The sequence below is a fragment of the Peromyscus leucopus genome, chromosome X (genome assembly GCF_004664715.2).
Source record: "Peromyscus leucopus breed LL Stock chromosome X, UCI_PerLeu_2.1, whole genome shotgun sequence".
NCBI classification, from domain to species: domain Eukaryota; kingdom Metazoa; phylum Chordata; class Mammalia; order Rodentia; family Cricetidae; genus Peromyscus; species Peromyscus leucopus.
In genome coordinates, this window is record NC_051083.1 from 15,808,805 (window position 1) to 15,829,358 (window position 20,554).

The window sequence follows — 20,554 nt, forward strand, 5'->3', positions numbered from 1 at the left end:
AAAAGATCACCCAAAGCTCTTTTAAGAAAGGGATTTATTTGGGAAGAAGGAATCCAGGAGAGTGGCTGCCTCTGCCAGGATGGCGAAGGACAGGCAAAGGGGCTTATGTATGACTTCTTAGGGGTAGAGTTTTTCCAGGGGGAAGATGTTCTGCTCAGGGATTGGTTGGTTTAGTTGGTCAGGGGCAGAGCTGGCGTTTCAGGGCCAAAGTGTCTTTCTTTCACTGGCCCTTTTTAGTTTTTTGGCTCTAGTTTCAGGGCCATGGTGTATTTCTGTTACTGGCTCTGATTTCAGGGCCAGGGTGGGTTTCTTTGGCTGGCCCTTTTACCCTACATCTTCTGCCTTTGATGCCATTCAGGCCTGTCCTGACCTTGTACTTGGCATCTGTTAATAATGCTTTAGCCTCTAGTCCCACACTTGTTGAACCACCTTCCTTAGATTTCGGTTAAATAGCTACTTCATCATCTATTCATGTTCATATAAATTCTAAATCTCTCTCAGTGTGTCTTATTTTTTTCTAGAGTAACACCTTGAGCCCTGGTCCTATTGGGTATCTTAGTCAGTCAAAAGGCAGGACCAGCCTCTACTACATGCTGCATGTATGGGAAAAGTATCCATCGACAACCCGCTGAAACTCTAGGCCCAAAGGAACCTTTCTTCCTTTATTTTTCTCAGGCAGTAACTACTAGTCCAATGTAGCTCAGTGGTAGAGCACTTGCCTTGCATGCAGAAGGACTAGGGTTCAATCCTTAGAATCAGATATTACAACTTCCAAAAAGGTAAGGTTAGAGTATTGGTCTACACTGAGCCTCGGGCTCTTAGGTAAATGAAGGTCACATGTGTTGTCAAGAATCCAGATTCTCCTACATCACAGAATTTGGATTTGTAACCTGTGTGCAGACAGGGGAGAAAGTGTGTGCTGACCAGAAAATGAAATAAGGTGGTTGTGACTAGACACATTTCTAGTGGAGCATGGCAGATGACATGATCATAGTGATGACATGTATATGTGTGTGCAAGCACAGAGAAATGTGTTAAAATAAACCAACAGAACTCTGCTCAGTAGTCCTGGGCAAGGGAAGGGCAGTGTGCTTCAGTGCAGAGGATGACTGATAGCACATGATTCCTAAGACAGGTACAGGGCAGACAAACAGCAGTATGCATTAAGAATATGCCTCGCTGAATGGAATATGGATAGACTTTTCATTGTGTGTGTGTGTGTGTGTGTGTGTGTGTGTGTGTGTGTGTGTGTTCAGTTGTGAATTTCAAAAGACAATGTCAGGGAGTCAGTTCTCTCTGTCCACCATGGACGTCTTTAGAATTGAACTCGGGTCATCAGGCCTGGCAGCAGGATCCTTTACCACTGAGCCATCTAGCCTACTTGAAACATTGATATTCTACGAGAGTGGGTTTTTCACAGTAAGAATAATACTAACAGAGTGCTTAGCATGTAATATCCCCAGTGCTGACCAGATGCCATGCAGTGAGATCTATGGATCTATGCTTAAAGATTGCCTGGCAAAGGAAGAACAAACAATTCTGCTGGGCTTAGCACAGTGACAGTCATACATAGGAAATGCTTGGCATAAAGTCCTGACAGAGTGTTTGACACATCCCACAAAATTGCTAAGAGAACACTTGACAAATAATATAAAAGCAGATGCTTAACCTTAAAATTATAATGAATTTTAATAAATATATACATATATCTATCTATATATAGAACTGATACGTAGTCTTTCAAAGTCATGACTTTGATCCAGGATTCTCGCCATACTTCTTCTCATCCTGGGCTTATTTCGACTCTCTGTGGTTGAGACAAGAAAGAAAAGAAATGCTAGTGAGTTCACATTGCCAACTCACTGGTCTGTTTCCTCCCGTCCTTCAAAGTCTACGATTCTTTCCCGAACCTCAGAGCCTCTGCTCTACAGGCAAAACCCTCTGCTCAGAGCACAGGGACTACCTCACCTTGTCTTTGAATTCCTAAGCCAGAGGAAGGCATGGCCTGTACCTTCAGAGCTGACCTGGGATTTGGAAGCCCACAGCATCCCAGGTAGGGAAGGTCTGCAAACTACCCAGCTTTGCAGTAAAGGAAGCATGACATATTACTTCAGCTTCAGTGTTCCACCCCTAAGGACTAGAAGGAGATGACGGATCCACTCCCATACGAGAAAAGGGTGTATTCTGGGGCTTAGGAGATGTGTCAAAGGACCACTTACCGATTTAATCATCATCATCGCTTTCTTCGGGATCACTGATCTCTTCATATATCACTCGATTCTTCCTTTCTCGCAACCGGTGGCGCCAGGGATTTATCCGAAATCCGCCTCCTGAAATAGGGAGGGATTAGTGCATGAGAGCTAGGTAGTTTAGGGCCTTGTTTTGTCAGAAAAGAACAGGGCTTGTTCCCCCCATGAGACCATGGGCCTTCTCCATTGTCTGGTTTTTACATCTGCTGGCTCACAAAAACTGAGATGTTAGCCATACAGCAGTACAGACCAAGGCCACTTCAGGTTATACCATCCAGTGTACTGTTTGCAGGTGTTTTTTTTATGGATTTTCATAACATGCTAATTGCACCTGACAAAGTATTTCATTATTTGTAGCCAAATAAAAAAGAACACAGGTGTTTAAATGGGAAAGGAATGTCCTAAGTACACCATGTTTCTGGGACTAAATATTTGCCTTTATGTTCTTTATAGACTGCCATTTATGCAAGCAAAAGAGATGTGCATTTAATTAGGAGTATGGAATAGAGAAGACTTGGGGAAGAAAAGCACTGGCAGAATCCACAGGTTCTATGAAAAGCAGGTCATCTATGAAATACGAGGCCCCACACATAAGCTTGTGGTGCATACGTGGACAGTAGATAAAAGAGTGCGTAGAAGGGAGGAGACAGTACTGTGCCATGATGGTGTGCACAGATGAATGCAGGGGACGGAGAAGAAAGGAGGAGACACACTGATCTCTATCAGAGAATGTGACGCCAGGTGTGGTATCACGTGGATGCTGGTGAAAAGACTCGTGTGGAATTGGGCAAGGTGGCGCCTGCACCATTTCTGCTAATATCAAGCTGTGTCATTGGTCACTAATCATAAGCTACCTTTCATTCAACTTCCTGATTCATGCATGAGGGAGTCTATATAGAACTGAAAGAACATTGTTTCTGAGCTTGGAAACACAACTTATTGCCTTTTATTTACACTTATATTTTATTTATGTGTACATGTTTCTGTGTATGTGTGATACATGTGTGGGTGTCTGGGGAGGCAAGAGTACTGTGTCAGATCCTCTGGAACTGGAGTGACAGATAATAGTGAGCCACCCAATGTGGGTGCTAGGAACTGAACTCCTCTGGAACAACAGCAGATACCCTTAACCATTGAGCAGTTTCTTTATACTCCCTTTATTTCTTTTGTTTTTTCATTTGGTTTTGGTTTTGAGACAAGATCTCTTCATGCACCCTAGAAAAGTCTTGGTCTAATGATCCTACAGAGCTCTGCAATTATAGGCATGCCAAACATACCCAAATGGAAATGCTGTTTAAATGATATAATAATAAAACTGAATACTTGCTCTTATAATCTCTTCTTTTCATTCAGTCCTTAACTGTGTCCTCACTGGCCACTAACTCTCAGCTCCTTTAGCTCTCTACACTAGACTGGAACCTCCAACTATAGAAACTCCCAGTTCATAGTCAGCTGTCTCTGAAGGTTCCTCTGGGTTGGTCTGTGGGGAAGACAGTTCCCCGCTGTAGCTATGTCCTGGAGTAGATCAGAATGGGAGGAGTCCACAGTGAAAGCCCTGTGACTTCCAGCCAGAGGCGTGCATGCTCCATTTACAGAGCAGAGGCCAGCTGGTAGTTTCTTTCTGCTTGGAAAGTGAGGGTCAGGATGAAAGAACCAACAGACTGGGAGATTGCCTGACAAGGGGATCACCTGGATTTCAGAAATGAAAGAAGACATGAATGCATTTCAGCGGTTTGGGCTATGGACTAGAGAGCTAGTGAAACTGCTCTTCAGGCCAATAATTTAGCACACTTGTGTTGATCCTCATTATCATACTCTAATTATTAGAATGCTGTGATTGAAGACATGCAGGCCTGGTACTGTAAATCTGACCAAGACCTGGGGTTGCACAGGCCCTAGGAGGAACCCATGGAGTTTGCTAAATGAATATAGTACAAAGTGACCTCTAAATTCATTCTCTCTCTACCCAGAGATAACTCTCAGACATTATCAGAGAAGTTTTGTTGTGCAGTGAGTGGTGGCTAATACAGAAGCTCCCGTCTGGTTAGACTGCAGAAAGTAAGTGTCTATGGAATGCTCAGCTAGACATTGAACATATATGTCGTGCACCTTCCCCCCAAGCTCAAGTACCATTGCAGAAGAGGGGATAGAGAGATTGTAAGAAGCAGAAGACAAGGAGGACCAGAGCAAAATAGTGTTTTACGGACATGACAGGAGTGTTAAACTCACGAACTCACCGGTATTGGCTTTGCCTACATAAGACCTGATTAGGATCAAGCCTGTCAGCATTCTAGCATGGAGTGAGTAGGGACTCATGAGCTCCCACCCCTTTGTGAGTAGCTGTTGACAGTAGATGGCTTTTGTGAGAAGGGAGAGTCAGTTTTCTTTAAGGGTATGGCCCCTGTTAGGTCAACCATACTCTAGTGAATAATTCCACATCCCACAGTACATAAACAGCACAAATCGAACTTGGTTGGTCATTTTTAAAAAAATAAAAAACAAAGACATGAATTTGAAGAGTGTGGGGAAGTGAGAAAAACATCTAGGAAAGATGTCTTATGTTAATTAGGTGAAAGAGTGGGGTATGTGTGAATATGATCAAAATGCATCATGTAAAATCCTCAAAGAATTAAATAAAACACCATATTGAAAAAGAGTGAAGACATTATTAAGGAACAGGAATTAGATTGCATCCAACCTGGTAAAATAGAAACGGTGGTGACAGTCACACCTCCGGATGTAAGTTTATCTTTTATGTCATAGAGGTCTATTGTCAGCGGAGTCAGCTGTAAGAGAGAATCATGGGTAAGGCACTTTGGCAAATCGAAATCTACAGGTGGTATTTCTGCCACGTGACTCAAGCTGTCCTAATTTGCTGGATAATATTTAACACAGGACCTTGCAAATAAACATCACACACCAAAATGAACCAGACCCAAAGTCTATACAACCCAGTGAACTTCCATACAGTTAGAATTGGCATTGGAAACAACATGTGATGCTTCACATTAAATTTTACACTTTAAGCATCAAATATATCATATACACTTATCCACCACCCAAAAGAAAACTATCCTTGCCGGGCGGTGGTGGCGCACGCCTTTAATCCCAGCACTCGGGAGGCAGAGCCAGGCGGATCGCTGTGAGTTCGAGGCCAGCCTGGGCTACCAAGTGAGCTCCAGGAAAGGCACAAAGCTATGCAGAGAAACCCTGTCTTGAAAAACAAAAAAAAAAAAAGAAAGAAAACTATCCTTGCCAATGTGGACATGAACTGAAGGGCAGGCATGGGGCATTCCTACAGAAAGAGGTGTTACTCACCTTTAGGCGTTTTATCTGTTTTACATCATAAGTCTTTCCAGGAAGTACCTCTATGGAAAGTGACAAGTCAGAAGGTTTTGTTTGTTAGTAAATATTTCAAAAGTTCCAGATCCTGCTGATTTAGGGAATGCTAGAGCGCAGGGTTAGAGTCTCCTCATGGAGGAGGGACTGGTGGAGCATGGCTCTCTCTCACTTTACTCATGGCATAGGCATTATCTATAGTAGAAGTTTAGAAGTCTCCTGATGATGGTGTATGAAATGTTGTCTCCGCCTCATCACTGCCTCATCCTATCCCAGGACATTCCTTTTACCTCATAATATTAAATTGATTTCAGGAAATTTGAACTGTATAGACTTTCAGATGTGGAATAATGAAAATCTTACTTAACACATGAAATGATTTGAATATTCAGGTGTTAACTGTGTGAGGAAGGATCAGTGATTTAGCTCAGTGCTTTGGGGACTATCTAGTGTAATAACTCTCCTTTGCTCTCAAAAACTGTGCATAAATTTCAGGCCTGGAGTTTGAGATCAAGGAAAGTGCTTGTGGGAGCTTGTGGGAGCTTGTGGGAGCTTGTGCGATCTGGCCTGCTTTCCTGGGGAGTCACTGTGTGTGTGTGTGTGTGTGTGTGTGTGTGTGTGTGTGTGTTGAGTTGAGTTGTATCTCTGTGACAGTGTCTGCATGTATGTGTATAGGGTGGATATGTCTGCCTATGTTTAGGATGTGATACAGGACAGTGCACATTACAACTGAAGATATTACCCATTTGCCATTTACTTATTATCCAAAATAATATACATTCTTTTCAATGTTTTAGACTTTTATATGACAGGATCTTCTACATAATCCTCTGAATGTACTCTTTTCCACACAGCCCTAACCTGAAGAAGAAGAAGAAGAAGAAGAGGAGGAGGAGGAGAGGAGGAGGAGGAGGAGGAGGGGACCTGCCTATCACCTTACCAGGAATCTTGACTGAAAAGGTGACCCTTCACAACCCTTCCCACCCCCCACCCCCACCCCCCCCAACCCGCTGACCACTCACCTTCCCTGTCATAGCCACGAACTTTAGTGCATTCCGCCACCTTCTCTTTGGTCTGTTCCTTGCAGCGCATGAAAACTGGTTGGTTGACTGTGACCCCTAAAAGGAAGCAAAGTACTTGTTCTGTAACAGACAGCACAGAGGAGAAATGCAGCTAGGATCTGGGATGCAGCACAGACCTTAAGGCCCCCAAGAACATGAGCCTGTAGGGAAGGCAAGTGCAGGCTGCAGGCCCGAGCCCTGTTGCCTAAGCTCTATGCTCTCAGCCCTGAACAAGATGGAGAAGAGCAGCATGCTCAGCAAGCACCTTGACGTTTCCCCGGGAAGAAAAGTATCGTGTGGGATAGGGACATGCTACATGTTGAGAAGAAGCTGGGGCAGAGAAAGTAACTGGGAGACACCCAGGCTTGTCTGAACCCAGACCTTCCTATTACCTAGGCCCGTCATCCTGATGTAGTTTCTTTTCATATACACGTAGGCACTTTTCTGCCATTTGGTCAGCTTTGCCCACTCTTCATCAGAGAAGTATGTAGAAATATCCTGGATAGCCTAGAAAAGAAAGAAATACAAATTCTGGCAACTACTCTGCTGCACACGTGTACCATTCATCCCAGAATACCTCTGTGTTGGAGGACCTTGGTAGTCCATCTAGAAAATCAAGATGATTGATCCTTGGAAATGTGAGGGTCAAGTGAGAGATGTGAATGACAGCCATTTCCCAATTAGAGTGGAAATGCTCAGTGCTGGTTATTAGTTCTCCCCCCCCCCCCACTTACAAGGAGCTAAGTGTCATCCAAATGCATTTAGTACTAGATCACCAATCTCAAGTCTTCAGGGACGCTGGAACAGGACTTATTGAGTGCTCACGCGAGTGAGTGAGTGAGTGAGTGAGTGTGTGTGTGTGTGTGTGGAGAGACATCCTGAGACTTATGGAGGTCCTGTGGAGACTTTGGTCCTTGTCCTGAGTGCCTCTAGTTTCTACCTTCTGAAAAATCTTTCTACCATAGCCCTTGGTCACCCAGCTGCTTCTGCCCACCCACTGCCTGATCACCTCACCTCAGTTATGTTCTTTGGCTCACGAGTCTCTTCCACAGAGCTCTTTACGCAGGAACTCACTGTTTTCATGTCGGTAGGATTAATGGGATTTTGAAAAGACACCATCTAATTTTCTTTCAGCACTAAACAAAATGTCCTGTGAAGGAAGGAGCATGTATGAAGTTAAATGGAGTCTCCAAGAGTGGGTCAAGCTTCTGTCCTGATTGTTTGCCCTGGAATGTTCATTGAGATTAAGAGCGAAGAGAAAGATATTGAATTGGACAAGCACAGACACTTGTTCTCAGCCATATGAGGAAGGTGAAAACTGATTTCATAGAAGGTAAGAATAAAACAATTGTCACTGGAAGATGGGTGGTGGGGAGTACAGAAAAAGGAGGTACACAAACACCCAGTACAGGTAGAGAGAAGGATAGCTGCTAGGATTTTGCAGTACACTTTAGTGACTACAGCTTATAGCTCCATAGGGTGAATTTGTGAGGAAGGGAGAGGGAAGCCACAGGTCCAGTCCTATGCCTGTAATACAAGATAGTTGGGAGGCTGAGGTAGAAGGGTCCTATGTTCAAAGCCTGCCTGAGCTACAAAGTGAGACCGGGGCCAGGCTGGGCAATATGTAGTTAAATCCTGTAGGATTCCTTCCTACCTACTATGTAAGAGGCCCTTGCATTCATTTCCCAGTTTTGCCAGAAAATAGTAGAAGACATGATGACTACATAAGGACAGAGAAATATGAATTACCCATATTTGATAAGCACACACATATGTGTATCTTGAATCACCATACTAGATTTTAATTGTATATGCACTATTGTTGTCTATCAATTAAAATAAATCATGAACAAAACTCAGAACAGATTCTCTTAGGAAGCTAGGCTTGGTGGTGAACACCTGTGTTCCTAGCACTTGGGATAATGAGATAGGAAGATGGGGCGAGTTCAAGGCCATCCTGTAGTACATATAAGAGACTGTCTCAGAAACAGAAAAGCAGTGTGAAAACGAACATGTCTGTGTTAGTGAGTCAGCAAAGGGACTGCAAAATAGGCTTTCCTCTTTCATTACATTTTTATTTAGAGTGTATGTGTATGTGCGCCCATGACCCCCATGCCATGATAAGTCTCTGGAGGTCAGAGAACACCGTACAGGAGTCTCTTCTCCCTTCTACCATGTGGATCCTGACTATCAAACTTAGGCACCCAACAAAATAAGAATGCTCTCCTCTTTATTAAGCTGTTTTCCTCTGTAAATGTCTTTTTATTATTTATTAGCTTTTGTGGTTAGATTTCAAAAGATGGCTTTCATGCTGATCTACTCATACATGTATCCCATTATACTTTTCTCTTTTTTTAAGCCAATAGAAGTCTTATTATAGGCCGGGCGTTGGTGTCACACGCCTTTAATCCCAGCACTCGGGAGGCAGAGCCAGGAGGATCTCTGTTAGTTTGAGGCCAGGCTGGGCTACCAAGTGAGCTCCAGGAAAGGCGCAAAGCTACGCAGAGAAACCCTGTCTCGAAAAAAAAAAAAAAAAAAAAAAGAAGTCTTATTAGCAGGTGTCGACTACACTGGGTCCAGGATCCCAGTATATACCCAAGCCTTTCTCAGGGTGAGCTTTTTTTAAATTTTTATTTATTTATCTATTTATTTATTTATTTATTTGAATTTTCTATCCCTTTTACATACCAACCACAGATTCCCCTGTCCTCCCCAACCCACCCTCCATTCCCACCTCCTCCAAGGCAAGGCCTCCCATGGGGAGTCAGCAGAGCTCTGTACATTCAGTAGAGGCAGGTCCAAGCCCCTCCTCCCTGCACCAAAGCTGAGCAAAGTGTCTCAGCATAGGCACTGGGCTCCAAAAAGCCGGCTCATGCACCAGGGATGGATCCTGATGCCACTGCCTGGGGGCCCCCTAAACAGTTGAAGCTAAACAACTGTCTCATCTATATTTCACTTCCCTGCTCCTTCCCTGTAGTCTCTCTTCCAGCTTTAGATACTTTCTTAACTTCCCACTATTAATCCCCTTCATAGCCTCAAGGCTATTAGGTACATATTGGTAAATGTAGACTTTTCATGCTAAAGACAACCTTAGATAGTTATTGTTCTTTTTTTCAGTTTCAGTCACTTGCTCACCTCTCAACCCAGCAGAATTTTTTCCTTCAGCAGTAAATAAATGCTTTAACCTTTTATTTTTATTTTAAAAAAATTAACAGACACAATAAAGTTTTAAATAAAAGACACATTTCTAGGAACCTGCTGAAATTTAAATCCATATGTCTACATTATTACTGACTCAATTTTTTCCCTGAAGATAATGGTATGGACATGATGCTAAGCTGACAGAGAAACTCTAGGCTCAAGTAATTCCCCTGTATCATCCTACTAAGTAATTTAGATTGCTGCTTTATGGTACAGTGTCCTGTGACATGTGTACGTATTCTGAGATAAAGTTGGTGAGGGAATTGCCTCTGGTTTAATGGTCTCCCCAACTCATGATTTTCAGAGGTCAACGAAAGAAATATATGATGCTCTGCAGTGCTGAAAAGAGGTGGATCTGTTAAGTAGAGTGTGAATTCCTGGGCTAATTTAGAAATTCCTGCTGAGATAAAACAGCTGGAACCTCCCCATCTACCAGACCAACTGTCATGCAGAGTAAATCTGATGTGTCTCAAGGTACTGGAGTCTGACCTCACACTCAAGTCATCAGAAAAGTTTAGTGAGTAGACACTGAGGTATCTCTGGGACCATGAAGACTGCAGCTTTATCTAAGAGGCAGTTGGGAAGTAGCTCTCTAACGGAGACTATTTGGTGACATTGAGGATGGAGGAAATCTCAGGCACATAGGTAATTTCAAAGTTTGTGAAGCTAAGAGACATACTACTGCTTCCCTTAGAAATAGTGCGACATGAGTCTGTCCGATAGTTATAGTTTCTAGGATCCTTGAGGAATTTCCCAGTAAGGGTTTAGCTCAAAGCCCAGTCCTAAGCGCTAAAGAGAGCTGAAGACACAGGAAAGGCACAAGTACTTGGCTGGTCTACACAGGCTCTTAACTTTCCTATCGGCTCCCATTTAACTTAAGGGGGCACCCCACAGAAAGAACCTACCTCACACAGGAGGAGATGAAGGAGTGTTTCTCCAGACAGAGACCAAATATCTTGATTCAGCTGAGCCTAGAGGATCAGCCAACTGCCTCAAGAAAGTGGACTCGGCAACTAAGGTAAGAAGCAGTTTGGGGTCCCAGAGTTCCGGAACAGTAATACATCACAAGTGTCAGGGGGAGGGGCTCCCACCTAAGATGACATCATCAGTCATGGCACTGGCCACGCCAGGACCAGCTGCCCTGTTGAGATGCACATTTCTAGAGTATGTCTGGACTATATTGTACCCTCTACTATGCGGTTCTTCATCTAAAAAATGGCTTACCATTTCAAATCCTCCTCAGTACTCCTTAATCAGTCTAACTGGGATCTCTCTACAATAAACTAATAACATGTCAACTATTTATTAAGGAAATTATTAAAATTGAGATTATTCCTACATATGCTATTTCCCCAAAGACCCAGGAGCTTGCTTTCTATTAATATTCTTAGGAATAATAGTGCACAGTGTGCATGGAATTACAGTTTATTGTACTCTTTAAGGGGTTCCCAAGTGCTTCTGTTAGGAAGGTTTCTCTAATAGTGTGTGTGTCTCTCTCTTAAAAACATACAAGAACACAAACATGAAAATTAAAATAAAGAAGAAAACAATAAGGTAAAAATGCCAAAACAAAATGAAACATTCCCCCAAAGAAAAACCCCATAGAGTTCATTTTATGTTGGCCAACTACTTACTTCACAGTATGGGGCCCGCCCTGGAGTGTGGTTGATACACCCAGTGACAACCCATTGGAGAAAACTGATTTTCCCTTTGCCAGAAGATATCAATTGCAAATAGCTTTTTGGTTTGGTTGGGTTGGGTGTCCACTTTTTCCTCCAAGTGCTGAGATCCCATCTGACTTGGACTTGTGCAGGTCTTGTGTATTCCTCAATCTCTGTGAGTATGTATGTACATCAATTCTGTTGGGTCTAGAAGACATCATTTTCTTGGACTCATTCATCACCTCTGACTCTTACATTTTTCCACCTCCTCTTCTGCATAGATCCATGAGCTTTGAGAGGAGAACCTGAGGAAGACATGCCATTTAGAATTGAGTGCTCCAAAGTCTGTCTCACTCACTGCACATTTTCTAGTTGTGGCTGTCTGTGCTAATTCACATAGACTGTAAGAAGTATCTCTAAAGAGCGTTGAGACACTAATCTATGGGTATAGTGGTATGTCATTAGGAGTCATTTATTTCTATGTTCCTTTAGCAAAATAATAATATTAGGTTTTCCCCTAGGCCCATGACCTATCTAGCCTCAGGTTTTTGACCACTTAGCAGTGTCAGTATGGATTTCTACACTCCCCCCATCCACTCCTCAGAAAGGGTAAAGCCTCCTATGGGAGTCAACAGCACCCATGGCATATCAAGTTGAGGCAGAACTAAGCTCCAACCCCCTGCATCAAGGCTGAGCGAGGCATCCCATCATAGGGAATAGGTTCCAAAAAGTCAGCTTATGTGCCAGGGACAAGTCCTGGTCCCACTGCTAGGGACCCCACAAACAGACCAAGCTACACAACTGTCTCCCACATGCAGAGGGCCTAGGTCAGTCCCATGCAGGCTCCCTAGTTGACAGTCTAGAGTCTGTGTGCTCCCACAAGCTTGGGTCAGCTGTCTCTGTGGGTTTCCCCATCATGATCTTGAACCCCCTAGCTCCTACAATCCTTTCTCCCTCCCCCTCTTCAAGAGGACTCCTGGAGCTCGGCCCAATGCTTGGCTGTGGATCTCTGCATCTGCTTCCAACAGTTACTGGATGAAGGCTCTCTGATGACAGTTAGGGTAGTCACCAATCTGATCCTAGGGTAGGCCAGTTCAGGTACCCTCTTCACTATTGCTAGGAGTCTAAGCTGGGGTCATCCTTGTGGATTCCTGGGAACCTCCCTAGCTCCCTGTTTCTCCTATACACATGCTGTCTCCCTCTATCATGGTATCTCTTTTATTGCTCTCCCACTCCGTCTCTGTTCCAGCTCGACCATCCCATTCCCTTATGTTCTCATCCCCCATCCCCTACTCTCTATTGCCCACACCTCATCCCCAGTTTACTCATGGAAACTTCCCAGGGTGGTCCACGCATTCCTCTTAGAGTTCTCCTTGTTTGCTAGCTTCTCTGGAGCTGTGGATTGTGGTCTGGTTATGCTTTGCTTTACATCTAGTATCCACTTATGAGTGAGTACATACTATGTTTGTCCTTCTGATTCTGGGTCACCTCACTCAGGATCATATTTTCTAGTTCCATACATTTGCCTGCAAATTTCATGATGTCATTGTTTTTCTCTACCGAGTAGTACTCCATTGTGTATATGTACCACATTTACTTTATCCATTTTTCAGTTGAAGGGCATCTAGGTTGTTTCCAGGTTCTGGCTATTACAAATAATGCTGCTATGAACATAGTTGAGCATGTGTCCTTGTGGTATGATTGAGCATTCCTTGGGGATATGCCCAAGAGTGGTATAGCTGGGTCTTAAGGTAGATTGATTCCCAATTTTCTGAGAAACCACCATACTGATTTCCAAAGTGGTTGTACAAGTTTACATTCCCACCATCAGTGAAGCAGTGTTCCCCTTGCTCCGCATCCTCTCCAACATAAGCTGTCCTCAGAGTTTTTGATCTTAGCTATTCTGATGGGTGTAAGATGATATCTCAGAGTCGTTTTGATTTGCATTTCCCTGATGACTAAGGATGTTGAGCAATTCCTTGAATGTCTTTTGGCCATTTGAGATTCTTCTATTGAGAATTCTCTGTTTAGCTCTGTAGCCCATTTTTTAATTGGTTTGTTTGGTATTTTGATGTCTAGTTTCTTGAATTCTTTAAATATTTTGGAGATCAGCCCTCTGTCAGATGTGTGGTTGGTAAAGATCTTTTCTCATTTTGTAGGCTGTTGTTTTGTCTTATTTACCATGTCCTTTGCCTTATAGAAGCTTCTCAGTATCAGGTGGTCCTATTTATTAATTGTTGCTCTCAGTGTCTGTGCTACTAGTGTTATATTTTGGAAGTGGTCTATTGTGCCAATGCATTCAAGGCTACTTCCTACTTCCTATTCTATCAGGTTCAGAGTAACTGGATTTATGTTGAGGCCTTCGATCCACTTGGACTTGAGTTTTGCGCATGGCGATAGATATGGGTTTGTTTGCAGTCTTCTACATGTTGACATCCAGTTATACCAGCATCTTTGTCGAAGATGCTTTCTTTTTTCCATTGTACAGTTTTGGCTTCTTTGTCAAAAATAGGTTTGTGGATTAATGTCAGGGTCTTCAGTTTGATTCCTTTGGTTCACATGTCAGTTTTTATACCAATACCAAACTCTTTTGATAACTATAGCTCTATAGTAGAGCTTAAGGTCAGGCATGGTGATGCCTCCAGAAGTTGGTTTATTGTACAGGATTGTTTTAGCTATCCTGGGTTTGTTTGTTTTTCCATATGAAGTTGAGTATTGTTCTTTCCAGGTCTGTGAAGAATTGTGTTGGGATTTTGATGAGGATTGCATTGAATCTGTAGATTGCTTTTGGTAAGATTGCTATTTTTACTATGTTAATCCTACCTATCCATAAGCATTGGAGATCTTTCCATTTCCTGATATCTTCTTTAATTTCTTTCTTCAGAGACTTAAAGTTCTTGTCATACAGGTCCTTCACTTGCTTAGTTAGAGTTACCCCAAGGTATTTTATATTACTTGTGGCTATTGTAGAAAATGATGTTTCTCTGATTTCTTTCTCAGCCCGTTTATCATTTGTATATAGGAGGGCTACTATTGGTTGTAGTATTAAGGCAACTCCACATAGTTAAAAGGGAGGTTTATTTTGTGGGGTAACTTACAAGTCAAGGGATAGGTTACAGGGTCAGAGAAAGGTGTAGCACAGTTCAGCAGTGTTCTCTGGAGAACTCTGCTCAATCTACCTCCCATATCCAGGATCCAGGAACCAAGAGAGCCAGCACATCCGGATCTCAGGTCTTAAGGGCTCCTGTCTCAGCCCCGCCTTGTAGCCAGGACAGTTACTGAAGCCTCAATGGGGGTAGTACTTCCAGGTCAAAGCTGGAACAGCTACCCACTACATCTCCCCCTTTTGTCTAAATAAGAAGGTTCTAACCTAATATAAGACTATATACAATAGGAATGATTACCAAATATTGTCCAGGAGTAATAAGGGATAATGACCTAGATAAGATGGAACTACAACCCACAAACAACATCAAACAAGAGACACATACTAAAATCCAGAGAAGTCTGGAACATAGGTAAATGGCATGTTACAAAGATCATTCCAAACGGTGTCCTATCCTAAAGAACCTAAATCTAATACTTAATATGTTCTATCTAAGATATTATATATATACTAAGTTGTAACTATAACTGCTAGTCTTCAATCCCATCAAAGACCTGAGAAGCAATATAATGATACCTGAGAAATGGAAGATGGATGTAAGCAACTTTCGGGAATCTTGCAAGAGTAGACAGAGACAGCTGGCAGCCTGGACAGTCACCTAATGTTTCTCAGCATTGTTGATGCGTTCAAATTGGCTACAGGCCTAGAGTATCTGACAGACCATTTTCAGAAGCAGGAATTCTGAAAGACCATCTTACCCTGTCTTGGCAGAGTACAGTGGTCGCTTTCCTTGTGTCCCACTTGTCCAGAAAGGACAGCATTTGTACTGTCAGCAGTCGAGGCAAGGGCAGTTCTTTGCCCAGTAGGCCATTTTGTGCCAAGAAGACAAACTTCCAAATGGAAATGTCTTAGAAGCCCAATGTTCTCTTGGGATCAAATTGGTGCTGCCAGGAGCAATTGTGTCTCATGGCAACAGAATTCTAAGTTATTTAAATGCCATATTCTCTAGGTCCATAAAGTGCTTGAAGATTACCTGTCCATCCAACCTATGTTTCTGTAAAGCTGGATAACCTAACTAACATAACTATAGAAATGACAAACATAGGTGACTATAAATCTGTAAGTCTTATCTACTAAAATAACCTAAGGACTAAGGCTTCATGTCAACAAGGTAAACAGTCTGTAAGCAAATGTACGGTAGAAGGACAATGACTTCAAAATTGTGACAACACACAAAATATCTTTAACAGAGGTAGGAATGTATAGTGCAATATGCAATATGACAATAATCCTAAATAATCCTAAACAGAGGTAGAACATACATACAGTATGACAGATATAAATTTACATTTGTATCAATATACAAATATTTCAAATAAGAGTAGAAATATATGTACATTACAACAAATATAGTTCTGTATTTGTATCAATATACAGATTATCTTAAACAGGAATAGTTCACATTTGTATCAATATACAAGAATCCATAGCAATGCAAATTATCTAAGGCTGCTATTTTACTAAATTTGTTTACTAGTATATACAATAATCTACCTTAATATCTTATATCTATGCATTCCACTTTTTCTGTTCTTTCTTTTTTTGTTTGTTTTTTGTTTTTTGAGACACTTTTTCTTTTCTTAAGGAGAATACTGGGTCTAATATTTTCTTCCACCCCCAACCCTATAACCACCATCCATAACCCTGAGAAACATGAAACCTTTGGGAAAATGGGCATCGTTTTCTTAGAATTGCTTCCTGCTGTTTAGGGGGTGATGGTATCTCTGTTGGGGTCTGTAAGAAAGCTCAGATAGTTAGGTCTCAGTTAGACTGGCTATAGATTCTTCAGCCACAACCGATTTTTTTTTTTTTTAGTTAATCTTGTATCCTGCCACATTACTGAAGGAATTTATCAGCTGTAGGAGTTCCCTGGTAGAATTTGGGGGAGGGGGTCACTTATATATACTATCATATCATCTGCAAATAGTGAAAGTTTGACTACTTCCTTTCCAATTTGTATCCCCTTGATCTCCTTTTGTTGTCTTATTGCTCTAGCTAGAACTTCAAGTACTATATTGAATATATATGGGGAGAGTAGCAGCCTTGTCTTGTTCCTGATTTTAGTGGAATCGCTTTGCATTCCTCTCCATTTATTTTGATGTTGGCTGTTGGCTTGCTGTAAGTTGCATTTATTATGTTTAGGTGTCCCGGCCAGTGGGATCTTCAGCAGAGACCCTAGAAGGGGGGTTGGGGAATTAAAGGGACAAGAGACACAAAGAATTGACAGCAAGACAGTATTCTGATCAAGCTGTAAAATTTTATTTTTCTCAGGTGGGTTTTATAGTAGCAGACCAGGAAACTTTCTTTGGGAAAAGATCAGGGGACTGTTGAGTTGCCAAGCAACCCAACCAAGTAACCTAACTACAAAACATTGTTACTAGTGGTCACTGTAGCAGAACGATAAGGAAATGTTAAGTTATTTTCTAATAACTCAAGACTTGTCCAGGCATGTCAAAAGTTTTTGGTTAGTAGCTCAATACTGGACAACAGAAACTTAACTCAGGCAGGTAATATGGCATGGCTCTTAAAATTGTCCTTGACATCTCCTCCCTTTATTTTATTTTATGAGGGAGTGTGCCCACCTGAACGGTGGTGGACCTTAATCGGCTGGGGGAGACATTGACCTGACTCCTCCTAGAGCTGCTGCGGGCTTGAGAAAAAAGGGTACCTTTTGGGGAGGAAAGGGTTTAGGCATTTTGGTGCCTCTAGATACCAACCTCTATGCAAGTCAGGTTTGTCTCTCAGGGAATCGAACCAAGGGCTATTAAATCAGCCTTCCCCTGCAGTGCTTGGCCTTGCACCCAGTGGTGTCCTTACCTGCTGATGCCAATAAGCATAGGTTCAGACTTTATGCTGCTCCTAAAGGAGAAGAGGACTGAGAAATATCACAGGGACCACATCCTCGATCCAGCCTTTTGAGCCAATGGTAATGAACCTGTATAGGTTTTGATACCAGGGAGTCTATTTGTTTTTTGATGAATTGGATTAGCCTGCCAATTATGAAGGGACCCAAAGTTACAAATAACATGATGCTGACTAATGGTCCTGCAAGAGGCATCAAAAGGGAGAACATGGATGATCTCCACCAATCATCTGCTGCCGCAGAGAACTGCTGCTTATGTAGCTCTAGACTAAGTTTGTGTAGCTTATTTATCTGGGTTTCTACCATTCCAGACTCATTAATGTAATAACAACATTCTTCCCTCAGAAAAAGGCATGTCCCACCCTTTTCTGGTGTCAGCAGGTCCAAGGCCTGTCGGTTTTGTAGGACAACCTGTGCAAGAGAGGTTAACTGCCTCTGGAGGGAGGACAAGGATGCTGCAGAAGCCTCAATTGCTACCTGAAGTTGCTTGGATAGGTGAGCTGTTGTTATGAGGGAATAACACAGGACATCCCACCAAGCCTGCAGAGACCAGAGAGGTGTCGAAGGAAATTCCGGCCACAAGGGGCAAGAAGACAGCTCTTTTTTGCTTGGGCTGGGGGGCATCCCATCCCAAGAACTCCGAAGGGGTCCTGAGCATAAGTTGTAGGACCAGAGTGACAGGTAGGCAGAGCATGTCCTGTGGGATAGGGATGGTCAAATTTTTTGATAGGGGGGGGGCAAAAGGATGATTGGGTAATACGGTCTGGTTGCAAAAGAGAAGGGAAACACTGGAAAAGCAAAAATCAAATTTGGAGCAGCCTGGGTCAAGAAACAAGGGTACTTCAGGGATGGGGCGGAAGCCATGGGAATTATCAGTGGTGATGCAATTAAGGACCTGAGGCAGGGATACTGCTATCAGGGGAGGACGTCCCAAGGCTGCACATAGGAAGCATGATGAGAGATTTCCAATGCCAGTAACATTGGCAAACATAAGGCCTTCTTGGAGGAGGGAAAGCCAAGAAAATGGAGAGGAGGGGAATGATAGTTTTATCATTAAATGTTTTTTCTTGTATAAGGATATTATGATGGACTGTAAATTGTACTTGTACATAAGAGCGCCAAATGTAGAGTCTGGAGCTAGGCCATGTGGCTGTTCAGGCCGTATACATGGTTCCTTCTACTGGACTAGTCCATTGTGAGTCCCACGGGTCCCAAACCACTAGGGAATATCCTGTGGATGTCTTATAAAATTTAGGGTCATTCCATTCTTTCCCAATTACCTGTCCCTTAGCAGGAGGAATGGCATCATGAATTTTGCAGTAAGAATAGGGGTATCCTATGCTTTTCTCCCTCAAATAAGTTTTGCAATTGTGAACAGTCTGATCGTACAAAAAAAAAAAAAAAAAAAAAGATAGCAGGAGCCACCTTGCCGGGAGAATTATGGAAATCAGTAAAGTTGAGTAAAATGGGACTCTGACATCCTTGCAAGGGGCAATCAGTGGTAGCCAATAGGTGGCCAAAGGTCTGTGTTTTAGTATAATTTTCAGTCAAATAAAAGCGCCATGCAAATGGGGATGTGTCAACTGGTCTCTGGTCCTGTTAAGAAGGTACATTTAGCAGCAAGATCCAGAATATCCAGGGAAATTCTCCCAGTTTTTTCTTCATCAGCATCTGTAAAGAAGGAGAAGGAAAGGGAAACAACCTCAGGGACTATCCTTTTCCCTGGGTGATTGGTTAGAGTTGACTTGTTTAACTAATCTCTCGGGGAGCCAACAAGGACCTCCCTCTGTTTGGTCATAGGTGCATGCTGACCCTCAACCCCAAATCAGGACTGGGTCAGGCCCTTTCCACTGGGCAGTTAAGGGGTCTCACCACATGACCAATGCTTGGTGGCTTTGAGTTTGTGGATGCCCAAAGCGATCTGCTGCAGACCTTTCATTCTTGTCCAAGGTAAGGAAATTAAGGACAAAAGCGCATGATGTAAAAGATTTCGGGGGGGGGGGGGGTTTGCCTCACGTATCATATAGGCTTCCCTTCTTTAATTTATGAAGCATGGATTTTAGAGTCAGATGAGCACGTTCAACGATGCCCTGGGCTTGGGGGTTGTAAGGAATGCCAGTGACATGCTTAATCTGAAGTTGTTGGCCAAAAGATTGAAAACTTTTTCCAGTATATCCTGGGCCATTATCAGTTTTTATAACTTTAGGCTTTCCTAGGACGGAAAAGCATTGTAAAATGTGGGAAATAACATTTGTGGAGGCCTCTCCAGCCTGGAAAGAGGCAAATATAAAACCACTAAAGGTATCAACTGTCACATGTATGTATTTAAGTTTGCCAAATTCAATTAAATGAGTAACATCCATTTGCCAAATTTCATTAGGAACCAAGCCCTGGGGGTTAACTCCCAGATGTTGAACCGGAAGGGAATCAGCACAGTCAGTGCAATTTTTAACAATTTCTCGGGCCTGTTCTCTGATAAGCTTAAACAACAAACGAAGGGACTGAGCATTTAAATGGTGAAGAGAGTGTGCTTGGGCAGCTTGAGAAAGGGATCCTGCAAGAACAAAAAAAACTAATTGTGTGGCTGCATCAGCCAAGGCATTTCCTTCTGATAGAGGACCAGGCAATTTTAAATGGGCCCGTAGATGGCCAATAAAAAAGGGGCACTGTCTAGCCATAATCAAGGAGCACAGCTGAAGAAAAAGTGAAGCTGCATTGGTAGAGGGTTAAAAAAGGGAACGGTTTCCAATAGGGGAACAGAATGGGCAACATAAGCACTATCAGTATACAAATTAAAGGGTTGAGAATGAAATAATTGAAAAACTTGAATGACTGCATAAAGTTCAACAAGCTGTGCTGAGGAATATGGGGAGAGGCAGGAGGTAGCCTTTCCATCCACAACATAGGCGGCAATCCCATTGGCTGAGCCATCTGTAAATATCAGGGGAGCCTCCCTTATAGGTTGTGAGGCAGTTAATTTGGGGAAAACAAAGGAATGAATTCTGGCAAACTGT

The 20,554-nt window shown here is 42.7% G+C and overlaps 1 protein-coding gene and 1 long non-coding RNA gene across 8 annotated transcripts in view; one reads left to right on the forward strand and one right to left on the reverse strand.

The window, feature by feature from the left end:
- Nucleotides 1-20,554, forward strand: part of LOC114701314 — a 50,915-nt gene that overhangs the window by 11,894 nt on the left and 18,467 nt on the right. For 5 of the 7 annotated variants that reach the window (XR_005090059.1, XR_005090062.1, XR_003735807.2 and 2 more), the window contains 3 exons: nucleotides 6,443-6,548; nucleotides 7,784-7,982; nucleotides 10,731-10,868. This is a non-coding gene — a long non-coding RNA (uncharacterized LOC114701314). Of the gene's footprint in view, nucleotides 1-4,219; nucleotides 4,308-6,442; nucleotides 6,549-7,783; nucleotides 7,983-10,730; nucleotides 10,869-14,239; nucleotides 14,279-20,554 lie in introns of those variants that run through there. The other 2 variants (XR_005090060.1, XR_005090061.1) reach the window with 2 other exon arrangements.
- Nucleotides 1,677-7,794, reverse strand: LOC114701335 (putative protein SSX6). The gene is made up of 6 exons (XM_037199458.1): nucleotides 7,042-7,794; nucleotides 6,611-6,706; nucleotides 5,568-5,617; nucleotides 4,948-5,035; nucleotides 2,220-2,330; nucleotides 1,677-1,807 (listed from the first exon to the last, which is right to left on the reverse strand). Exons 1-5 carry the CDS (start codon nucleotides 7,073-7,075, stop codon nucleotides 2,224-2,226), a joined length of 375 nt encoding a protein of 124 aa, XP_037055353.1. The 5' UTR covers nucleotides 7,076-7,794; the 3' UTR covers nucleotides 1,677-1,807; nucleotides 2,220-2,223.

Bases quoted from the DNA above. Each gene is read 5' to 3' on its own strand.
- LOC114701335 (XM_037199458.1), bottom strand. From the start codon at position 7,075: ATGAAAAGAAACTACATCAGGATGACGGGCCTAG. The intron at 5,618-6,610 runs GTGAGTGGTCAG...CACTTTCCATAG, and splicing joins TCGTGGCTATGACAGGGAAG to AGGTACTTCCTGGAAAGACT. The intron at 5,036-5,567 runs GTGAGTAACACC...TCTCTCTTACAG, and splicing joins AACAGATAAAACGCCTAAAG to CTGACTCCGCTGACAATAGA.